Source organism: Labeo rohita, chromosome 20 (genome assembly GCF_022985175.1).
Source record: "Labeo rohita strain BAU-BD-2019 chromosome 20, IGBB_LRoh.1.0, whole genome shotgun sequence".
NCBI lineage: Eukaryota > Metazoa > Chordata > Actinopteri > Cypriniformes > Cyprinidae > Labeo > Labeo rohita.
Window position 1 is genome coordinate 15,056,118 of NC_066888.1, and position 12,220 is coordinate 15,068,337.

At 37.1% G+C, this 12,220-nt stretch overlaps 1 protein-coding gene across 1 annotated transcript in view; it reads left to right on the forward strand.

Moving 5' to 3' along the window:
* Positions 1 to 799: 799 nt before the first annotated feature.
* sh3rf1 (SH3 domain containing ring finger 1) overlaps positions 800 to 12,220 on the forward strand; it is a 69,712-nt gene continuing 58,291 nt past the window's right edge. The window contains exons 1-2 of the mRNA XM_051138214.1: positions 800 to 1,152; positions 4,553 to 5,112. Coding sequence (XP_050994171.1) covers positions 4,687 to 5,112 — 426 coding nt within the window. The 5' untranslated portion in view covers positions 800 to 1,152; positions 4,553 to 4,686. The remainder of the gene's footprint in view (positions 1,153 to 4,552; positions 5,113 to 12,220) is intronic.

The following is a 12,220-nucleotide window of genomic DNA, read 5'->3' on the forward strand; positions in this document are numbered from 1 at the left end:
GGTCAGACCAAGAAAAACATTTGGAGCACTATAGACTGCCAAAAGTTATAACAAATCATGGAGAAGTGTGCAAAAAACTGAGGAACAAAAGGTGTTTGTGGTTGACCAAACTAAACCAGGATTTGACAACATTCATGTTTGTTCTTATTGTTTCCGGTCAGGTAAGTGAAATGATAGCCTAATATCTTAATTAATACTGCTTGTACGTATCTTTACCACATATTAACTTTAGTTTGTCAAAATATTGTGCCCTTTCCTGCTTACAAAGTGCTTCTCTATATGATTTAACAGCTTCCACACGTTTTTTTCCTGTGGTTTAGACAACAAAAATTAGCAGAACAACATACACCATAGTACATTAATAGTACAGTCCATGCTGTTTTTTTCATCCGAGTATCGCCAGTATGGCCTCGCATCCGGGTAACTGACCAAATCGTGATTTAAGTGCAAACCGAGTAGTATAGCTTATAGAAGTGTGCTATTGAGAACATACTAGAGGTTAATCTGGTGAAATATCTCTCTTTCCATTTAAACCTGCTACTAAAGGAAAAAAATCCCTCTGCAGTGACTCCCGTGATTTGTGACACTATATGACGCAGGCGGAGATTATAAACAAACTATTTGTCAATGGACAACGTTACCCACCACGTATACGCAAAATCAGCTTTATAAATCATTTTACTCATTTATGACGATCAAAACTGCAGCTTTTCAGTTGCTGTTTATCTAACATTTCGTAAGGACGAAGCCTAAACTCAAAACGGTTGATGCATTTTCCCAGCTGTGCGTTTTGAAAATCCTCCCTCCCGACTACACGTCCGCTGCAGTGTCCCACAGTATCCACAGGGTTCGTCATGGCGCTCGGACGCAGTAACTCGGTTCTCCTGTTTTTCTTCGATTTCTTCTAAATTTAATCTACTTGAATCTTTCGGACTCAGATTTTTTTTTTTTTTGGGCTGTTTTGACTCAACGACTCAAGAGCAATGACCTGTTCGTTGCTTAGATACACGGATCTGAATAGATAAACTTGTGTCCAACTGGGCGATCAAGATTTCAGGATCCCTTTTCCAGGGCGAATTCCCTAGTTTGAGGAACTCGGGAAAGAAACTGTTCTGGAAGAAGAGGAGGAGTGAGAAGGGGCCCTTATTTAAGGTAGCGTGTTGTGCTCTCGCAAATATCACTGTTATAAGATAATACATTACATTTAAACATCGAATCAAAGTTTGTGAAGCTACATGGTTACAACCAACGCGAACACGAGTTACAGACAAACGTGTAGATAAAAGCGTCTGTCGTTTACTGTTTGCTGTGACACATCACGTACGACACTTTGTACGCGTTTTTTTCATTGTGTCGTGTTTAGTTTTCAAAACACGATTGGTTATGGCTTAGTTTCAGGAGTTAATTAAACAGACTCGCTTATAACAGTGTAAGGTTGATACATTTGTACCGCTACTCGGAAACAATGTGGCTAATGTTGGCTTTGTAGTTGTTAAATACAAGGTTGTTGGTTTTATTCAAGACTTTAACGACAGACAGGGCGAGGTTGACTGTTTGTGTTGAAGGTTTAAAGGGATAGTTTACGCAAAACTGTAAATTCTTCATCATTTACTAAGCCTTATTTTGTTATAAACCTATGACTTTCACAAAAGGAGATGTTAGGGACTGACAGCCTCAGTCACCGTTCACACTGCATTTCCCTCCTTTACAATATTAGTAGTAACTGAGGCTGTCAATTTGCTTACGATCATATTTAGTATTTTGGAGGAAATTAGCCTTTAATTATATTTATGTTGACTGCATTTTTTTCGATTTATAACATTTTGTAACGTTTCTATACACAATAATTTAGTTCAGATCAATAAGCTAAACATGTCTGAATTTGCAGTTAGTCTCTATGCGGTTTTTTGCCTTTATATATCCTTGTATTTTGAGTGTGTGAATCGGGCTAACCGGTAGATTAGTGGATGAGGTTCGAGGAGGGACAGGACGGGTGCGAGGCGAGCACTACATCCTCGTTTGGACGCATATTTGCAGTTTAGACACGACGTCTCCTCTCGCCAACTGACCAAACGTGACGGTAAACTCTCTTTAGTTATTTCAGAGTTATTCCTGTTGCCAAGTCCGTTTGGGGACTGTGTTATGTATAGCTGGGACTAAAAAACAGGTCGTTTAAGAAATACAGGACTCCAGTGGTTTCAATACCATTCCGTTCCCTCTCAAACGTGCATTTTTCTGTAAAGGCGGGCGGAATACCATACAAAAATAAAGTTGTGTACTAAATGACATGCTGTATACTACGCACGATGTACTATTCCGTCTCTTCCACTCTTCCATAAGCTGCTACAGTTGAGTTCATGAATTGTCTAAGATTTCACACTTTTTGTGGGGGGTAATTAAGTGCATCATCCGGGTATTTAAAGTAAAGTTTTTATTTTTGCAATTTTTAGTGAACAACTTATTTATATTACACAATGGCACACAGTAGTGTATAACTACGCGAACTGGAGAGCATCAAGCACTCAGCACGAGCAGTGTTGTCTGATAGCTGGTTGAATGACTCTTATGAATCGGTTCTTTTGAGTGAATCAAAAACGCAACGCGCAAGGGAGGTCCAGTCGAAGCGTCCTTTATGAACCTGTTCATTGTAGTGAAGTGTCAGTGGTATTTTATAAAAATAAATGAATATGCTATTGTTATTTAATACATAGCTATAGAGGGTTTGCACTTGTACGTCACGATTTGGTCAGTTACCCGGATGCCCGGCCATACTGGAGATACTCGGATGTAAACAACATCATGGATTATGTACTACTGAATACACTGTGCTGCTAATTTATGCTGTCTAAACCACAGAAAAACGTGGGAGCTGCTAAATCATATAGAGTAAGACTAAAAAGAAAATAGGAAAGGGCACAATGTTTTGACAAACTAGAGTTAATAGGTTTTTAACTAAAGTTAATACGTGGTAAAGATACCTGCTAGCAGTACTAATTAAGATATTAGCCTAATATTTCACCTCTGCGACCAGGAATGATAAGAACAAACATGAATGTTGTCCACAACCACAAACGGCTTTTGTTGCTTAGACATTTTTTTTCGCTCCTCTCCTTGATTTGTTATAACTTTAGGCAGTCTATAATACTCCAAATGTTTTTCCCAGTCCGACCGATTAGTTCAGCCCAAAACATGACAATGATTGACCATTTTTAGCAGCAATTATCAGCAAAGTTTGCAAGTTCAAACAGTTACCCTCGCCCCGGCTGTCATTAAAGTCTTGAATAAAACCAACAACTACTAAGCCAACGTTAGCAACATTGTAAGCAGTGGTACAAATGTATCAACCTTACACTGCTATATGTGAGTCTGTTCAAATAACTCCTGAAACTAAGCGATAACCAATCGTGTTTTGAAAACTGACCACAATACAATGAAAAAACGCGTACAAAGTGTTGTGCGTGATGTTTTACAGCAAACAGTGAACGACAGGTGCTTTTATCTACACGTTTGTCTGTAACTCGTGTTCACATTAGGTTGTAAGTAACCATGTAGCTTCACAAACTTTGATTTGATGTTTAAATGTAATATTATACAGAGTGTTTTTACAACGGGTCATCAGTCGGCCTTATTGGCAGCACTGAACATAAACTTTGACACTGAACCGAATGAAACTAGCATATTTTGCCAATTATTGCTACTGAAAATGATCAGTTATTGTCATGTTTTGGGCTGTACTAATTGGTCAGACCAAGAAAAACATTTGGAGCACTGTAGACTGCCAAAAGTTATAACAAATCAAGGAGAAGTGTGCAAAACTAAAGTTAATAGGTGGTAAAGATACATGCGAGCAGTATTAATTAAAATATTAGCCTAATATTTCACCTCCACGACCGGAAATGATAAGAACAAACACGAATGTTGTCAGGATTCTTGCCCTGGAAATCCTGATTCATTTTGACTACAAACGTCTTTTGTTGCTCAGACAGTTTTTTGCACTCCTCTCCTTGATTTGTTATAAGTTTAGGCAGTCTATAATACTACAAATGTTTTTCCTGGTCCGACCGATTAGTTCAGCCTAAAACATGACAATAATTGACCATTTTTAGCAGCAATTATCAGCAAAATTTGTGAGTTCCATTTGGTTCAGTGGCATTGTTTACGTTCAGTGCTGCCAGCGTGGTTGATGGATGATGCGTCATGAAAACACTATTGGTAGTAATTGTCTTGTAAAAAGTAAATGCAGTAAGAATTTAGGAACAAAATTGTTGAGCGGAACCAGAATCATTAAATACCTTGTGATCCCTAGTGAAATGTTTGGAGCTTATTGTCTGCTCCAGTGCAGTGTTTTTGCTATTTGTGCCAAGTTTACTGTGCATTTGAAAACCAGTTTAGTTGTTTTTGAGCATTTTAGATTTTCTTGGGAAACTACTTTCCTTGAACATCCTCATTGTGTGCTCATCCGCTATTAAAAGAAACCACAGAATATGTCACACGTGTAATGCTCTGTAAGACAGAAGTGTCATATGATATCTTTTTCTTTGATTCTCCACAGTGAATGCAAGAGACATGATCATGACTGCGGCATGGGAGTGACGTGACATCAGGATTGGACTTTCCCTCCAAACAACCTTATATCCACTCACCCACACCATGTGCTTCTCTCTTCGGAGAGGCGAAACTGACTGAATGAACGACTACACTGAGAAAGATTGTGCGAGTGTGAAAATGGACGAGTCTGCGCTCCTAGACCTGTTGGAGTGTCCGGTGTGCTTGGAGCGGCTAGACGCTACGGCGAAGGTTTTGCCATGCCAGCACACGTTTTGCCGGCGCTGCCTGCTTGGAATTGTGGGGTCGCGTGGAGAACTGCGCTGCCCGGAGTGCCGCACACTAGTGGAAAGTGGCGTGGATGAGTTGCCTAGCAACATCCTCCTAGTGCGACTACTGGACGGTATCAAGCAGAGGCCAAGGAGGACGGGAAGCATGCATGGCACGTGTACTAATGGATCGGCAGCAGCGGGAGTCCGAGCGCAGGGTGCTGGAGGAGGCCAGAGGGATCCGGGCCCCACAGGGGCACAGTCACAGAGGGTCCCGGCCAAGAGCACTCCAGTTAGGGTGAGTCCCATACATCAGCACATATAGTTAACATCTGTTTTTACATGCAGAAAAACTCAGTGATGGATTTCTGTTAGTCTGATGGCTGTATCGGTGGAGAATTGTTTGTCTGACCCCATCAAGTCTGGTCATGGTCTGGCCTTGGAGACTTGCTCCAAACTCATGGCATGATATGAAAAGAAGAATCATTTCTGAATTAATTAGGTGTTTAGGGAATTTGAGATGTTTTTTTCCTGTTCACACTGTCATCTGTATCATTATTTTGGTTAATGAACTCTAAATAAAAAGGTTGTTTAGGAGTCTAATTCACATTCAGGAAAATAAATACAGGGAGGAATGTTTCTTGGAGTCTAGAAAAATAACTTTCTCTGATGTTGGAACACATTTAATTTCTATGTGCTTTAAAAGTGCGATTTCAATCAGGCTAAGCAATAATTCACATTTTTTATATATTGTTGTTGTTGTTGTTGTTGTTGTAGTTGCTTTTTAATATCTGACCTCACATGTAAACATACTTAACGTTGGTGAAAATGTTCCTGCCCCCCACTCCCCAAAATTCTGTTTGTTTTTTTTTTCCTTTTTAATCTTTCTAGACTCTTTTTTTTTTTTTTTTTTTTTTTTTTTTTTTTAATGGTTAAATCACAATTTATTAATCAAAAACCATGTCTAATTAATTAAAATCATGCAGCTTGCACTATTTAACAGCAATTTATTGAAATTTGAAATTATTTAACTACAATTATAATTTTAAGGCCGTATGAAATGCATTTAATTTTTTTCTCAAATTCATTTTTTTTTTTTCACTAATTCTGTGTTGTCCATTAATTTTCTGGTTCCCATTTTAATGGTTTAATTAAATTAAATTAAATCAAAAGCATCTCTAATTAACTGATTTTATAAAATAGTACATTATTTATTTAATTTTTCAGAAATACTGTGCTGTGTTTTTACATTTTCTGATAAATAAATCCTGGTAAAAAAAATCTGCTAAATATTTAATTAAAATAATGTTTTAATATTTTTATTATTAGTAGTAGTGTTATCCTTACATTAAGTAATTTATTTCTGTCACAGTTTCTTCAAGTTAAACCAAACTTTTATTTTTCTATGTGATATGATGATATAATTTTTTTTTTTTTTCAAAAGAAATGGTAAAATGCTCATGAAGTGACTTTCAGAGCAGTTCTAGAGATGGATGTTCATGTATTCCTGTACTGAGGCGGCTGAGCCATTTATTCAGAGACGTGCAGAAAATGCAGGATTCATATTTAAATAGTCTTTCTGCAGCTTAATATTCACAACTAGTTCATATCGTGTTTTGATTTAAGTGTGCTTAAGACCTACTTTTGATTTGTTTATTCAAAATTTGGCCAAATCTGTGGCATCCTGCGTTATACAGTAAATTCCATTTTTATGACTAGATTTCGCATTTCTGTCCAGGTTTTCTGCGCTGTGAAAATCACAGAGCCCTAAAACTGTCAGTTTATAAAACTTTTGTTTTGGTGTTTTTGGTTAGATGCATTTTGGTAAGATGGTGGATGTTGCTCTTGTGTAATTGAACACAGTGCTGTGCATCACTATGAAATGAGCAGAACGACTGGAAACACAGAGCAAAGGAAACTTTGCGATTGTATAATCGCATTAAGCCATATTGCAATTTCAGGTAATTTCAATTAATCGTGCAGCCCTAGCAGACGGCACTAGAGAGAATCTTATTAGCTCAGGCCATTGTGCTTCTTCTAAAGCAACTCAAGCAGCTGAGGTAAGCCTCCTTCCCTGCTGAGAAAAAGCTGCATTAACTGCCTCTTATCCAGGTTTTTTTTTTTGTTGTTGTTTGGTGTGTTTGTGTACTTGGATGTCTTTATTTCTTTTTCTGTATGAGAGGGGAGAAAAAAAAAGCAAAAAACGCTGCAAGCGGACACCATTGTGTTTGTGGCTGTTTGTGTCTGAGTGAGAGCGTGCACGTTTCTGCCAGTATAACTTTCAAACAAAGTGTCCCGGCGGATCAAGATAGTTGTCATAGCAGCAGTTTTGTGATTGTGTGTTTTGTTGTGTTTCACCTTTCGGTTTTGCACAGTAACAAAACACAGGTGTCCCTACAATCAAGCCCTCTGTCATCTCTCCCACACAGACTTGTGGGACAGAAAGAGGCCTCCACCCAAAGCATGATGGGAGGTGACATTCTAAGTCAGACATCTCCGGTCTATAATCTTCTAATATCCTTCTTTTGTTGTTCATAAACATCAGTGCTGTGAAATGACAGCTGAATTGGCCTAATAAACTAGTCATCTCTCTGTTAAATTAAGTTTAAAAGATAATCTTATTTTCCTGTCTTCAAAAGAAGCTCATTAGGGTTTTTTACCCTAAGATGACTCACTAAGTTTGACTGTTGTCTCCTACACAATCTGTTGTAGTGCTGTTTTTCATGTGAATTTTATTTGTTATGTTTTTAAGTGATGCATAACAATCTAAAGTGATAAAGACATTTCTAATGTTACAAAACATGATTTTTTTCCCCAGTCTAGTTCCATTTCTGTACACTCTGGATCAGAAACCCACCATTTTTAGATTTGCCTTTGTTTGGAAATCATCTAAATGATTACACTTGTTCGTCCTTTAGTTGGCGTTGCTACAATAACAACAGCTCCCTATTCCAAAGTGCCCTTAGAGCAAGAATACATCTCTGAAAATAATCAAATCTGATGAACTCTCCCCACACAGTCTTTTCTGATTAGCCTGTCAGTGTACATATCACGCTTAAAGAACACTGTCATTAGCATTAGGCTGTTTGCCAGAGCTGGCTGAATCCAGTAAAGTGAGGTAATGTAAGGTTGATCATCACTGTGAGCTCTAAAACTCAAAAAAGTCAACTCTCGCATGAACTAACTTGGCAGTGATTGCGTCTTATCTTCTCTCTCTTTGTGCCCGCTGTGTTTTCACACGCCAGCCTATTTAAGGGTGTATCTGAGGTGGTGTAAACAGCCTTGCTGCCGGTGGAAAGGGCTTTTTGCAGCGGTTGTAGCTTCAAACAGAGCTTGTGATTCAGAGTTGGTGTAAGGACCAGGAATGCATCTGAGACTACATGATAACAGAGCGTTGTGTGAGTGGCAGGTCTGTTATTTAGGTCTTCAGAGGGGTTTTGTTAAGTCTGACACATGATATGCTCTGCTTTTAGAGCACAAAACACGCACTCACACATGGGAGCAAACTAGTGCTAAGGAGAAGAATTCTTATCCTGAGATCTGAGTTGTCAGATGCTGTATTATGTGGCTGCTTCAGTATCTGTGTACTAGTGCAGGAAGTAGATGGCAAATGAAATCATATTTTACCTGAGTCGTAAATGTGACTTCGCAGCGTTTACTGAATGTGATGCAGCACTGCCAGTGTAGACCACTCCTGAAGGACTGTTATGAACCATTCTCTTTTTAGTGAATTAGAAACTTAAAGTGTGATAATTATAGTCTGATTGTCGAACAAACAAATTTAATGAGCCTGTTCTTTTTAGTGTATCAGAAATGTACAGAGCGACCAATATAGTCTGGTTTACAAACAAATGACTCTTACGAGCCGGTTCTTTTTAAGTAATCAGAAATGTACAGAGTGACCAGTATAGTCAATCTGACCAGTGTAGTGTGATTCTTAAATAAATGACTCTTGCTGAGCTGGTTCTTTTTAGTAAATCAGAAACATGCAACCTGACTAGTTTATTCTGATTCAAGAAAGAAATGACTCTCTTGAGCTGGTTTCTTTGTCATGAATTAGAAACATACAACTTTTTTGATTCACGAACAAATGACTCTTACGTGCTGGTTCTTTTTAGTGAATCAGAAATCTAGAGAGCGGCCAGTATAGTCTGGTTCACAAACAAATTACTCTTACGAGCTGCTTCTTTTTAGTGAGTTAGAAATGTATTTAACAGCTAGGATAGTCCGTTTAACAAACAAATGACTCTTATGAGGCCGTTCCTTTTAGTGAATCAGAAATGTAAAAAGCAGCCAGTAAAGTCTGGTTCACAAACAAATGACTCTTATGAGTCGATTCTTTTTAGTGAATCAGAAGTGTAAAGAGCGGCCAGTATAGACTGGTTAACAAACAAATGACTCTTACGAGCCGGTTCTTTTTAGTGAATCAGAAATGTAAAGAGCGGCCAATATACAGTAGTCAACATTTGAAGTGGATCAAAAAAGTTAATTAAAGTTGTCCTAAGACAAGAAGAGGGTATTGTTTTGGATTTAGGACAACTTTGATGAAAGGTTTTAATCCACTTCAAACGTTGACTACTGTAGACTGGTTCACAAACAATGACTCTTACGAGCCGGTTCTTTTTAGTGAATCAGAAGTGTAAAGAGCGGCCAATATAGACTAGTTCACAAACAATGACTCTTACAAGCCTGTTCTTTGTAGTGAATCAGAAATGTACAGAGCGGCCAGAATAGTCTGGTTCAGTGAGTCTAATGGGCCATGTCTTTTAGTCTATAAGAAACATACAATCTGACCAGTGTAGTTTGATTCTTAAACAAATGACTCTTATTAAGCTGGTTCTTTTTAGTGAATCAGAAACATGCAACCTGACTAGTTTATTCTGATTCATGAAAAAAATACTCTTTTGAGTTGGTTTCTTTGTCGTGACAGTCAAATACAACCTGTCCACTATTTAATTCATTAACAAATGACAATATTTTTTGGTGAATTAAAAACATAGAATGTGTCCAATGAAGTTAAATTTCTTAATGGCTATTATAAATTGTATGTTTTAATGGAAAACTAAACAAAAAAACATTGGATTGAAGTTAAAAAGACTTTCTTTTGTAATATATGTTTTGTGAAAATTGCTAACGTGGACCAGAATCAAATTCAATTGCAGGAGCTTGTAAATCAGAAACCAGTCAGAAAGTCATTTGATAGCTATTTAATCAGTAAAAACACAAAGTGACCAAATACTCCAAAGTGTCCCACTGAATGCTTTTGTGTGAGATGCATGGGATGATCTAAGGGCGTGCCACCTGAAGCTGAAACCATGCCATCCCTGGACCTCATCCAGGGGGGTTCAAGTGTTTCTTAGGGGGGAGAGGTGGCGCAGGGACATGCAGGTGGACTCCATGAGCTGCTGAAAAGCCAAAGATCAAAGAACACACTGATACCCATGAGTCCCAGTGGGCAAAGGGTGCCGCTCCCTCTCACCTCTCTCTCTTTCTGACTCTGTCTTTCTCCCTCTGATTTCTATCTGTGCCGAAGAATAGCAGGAGGTGCGGTCGAGCAGACACATGCATAACAGCTTATTGTTAGCGGCCACCTCTGATCTGACAGACTCGGGGCAGTGAAGGGGCAAACACCATACACTCTGTGTCTACGTGGGGCGTGCAAACCCCTACAGCTGTCTTTTAGATTGAAATAAAGAGGCTAAATAGGTGAGAAAGTTAAGGAAGAACACTAAAATAGGTAAGACTTTAAGTCTCTTATACTACCAGTCAAACGTTTTTGAACAGTAAGATTTTTAATGTGCTTTAAAGAAGTCTCTTCTACTCACCTGCATTTATTTTATCCAAAGTACAGCAAAAACAGTAAAAGTTTGAAATATGTTTATTTAAAATAACTTTTCTATTTGAATATATTTTAAAATGTAATTTATTCATGTGATTTCAAAGCTGAGTTTTTAGTGTCATTGCTCTAGTCACATGATCCTTCAGAAATCATTCTAATATTCTAATTTGCTGCTCAAAAACATGTTATTATTATTATTATTATTATTATTATTTTATCATTGTATTATGATGTTGAAAACAGCCGAGTAGAATTTTTTCAGGTTTCTTTGATAAATAGAAAGTTTAGAAAAAAACATTTATCTGAAATAGAAATCTTTTATAACATTATAAATGTCTTTATCATCACTTTTGATCAAATTAAAGCATCCTTGCTAAATCAGAGTATTCATTTCTATAATTTATTTATAGAAAAAAATATATATAAACTGACTCCAAGCTTTTGAATGGTATAATGTTACAAATATTTTTATTTCAGATAAATAATCTTTGGATCTTTCTATTCATCAAAGAATCCTAAAAAAATTTACTCAACTGTTTTAAATATTGATGATAATAATAACAATAATTATTAATAATAATAATTATAAAGTGTTTCTTGAACAGCAAATCAGCATTTTAGAATGATTTCTGAAGGATCATGTGACACCGAAGACTGACGTAATCATGCTGAAAATTTTGCTTTGATCAAAGGAATAAATTAGATTTTTAAATATATTTAAATAGAAAGCAGTTATTTTAAATAGTAAAACATTTCACAATATTACTGCTTTTGCTATATTTTGGATCAAATAAATGCAGGCTTGGTGAGCAGAAGAGAATTCTTTAAAAATCTTAATGTTCAGAAACTTTTGACTGGAAGTGTATGTTCACAAGGGATTTGATCCCACTACTGTAAAAGAGTATTGAAGTATTTTACAAAAGAATAAAGTATTTTACAAAATTTTACAATAAAGTATTTTACAAATTTTACAAAATACTTGTGTATTTTATTCCTGTGATGTCAAAGTACTTCAGTCTTAAGTGTCCCATGATCCTTTAGAAACATTTCTTTTATTATCAAAATTGAAAACAACTGTGCTGCTCAATTTGTGGAAACGGTGATAAATACATATTTTTTCAGGATTTGGTGACTAGAAAGCCAAGAGATTTGAAATAGAAATCTTTTATAACATCATAAGTGTTTTTACTGTCCCTGTTGATCAATTTAATGCATCCTTGCTGAAGTATTCAGAAACCCTTGACCCCAAAACTTTAAATGGTGGTGTATACAGTTCTTGAAATCTGAATATGTAACAATGTTTCAAATATTGAAACTCTTTTACTGTCAGCAGATTATTATAGATGTCAGTGGCTTCACCTCGCACCGATAAGCTGTCTGCTTTCCTTGCTTCACATTTGCATAAAGTCGAACATTTCTCAACTTCTTGACGCTCTTACTGCTAGCTCCGATGTGTTGTCAATCCCACAATCCCCTGTGCGTGTCTGTCTCCTAGCTCCCATAGATATAATAAATTGAAAGGACCTGCTCATCTCTTCTCACTCCGCATCAGTGGACACGTACGGAG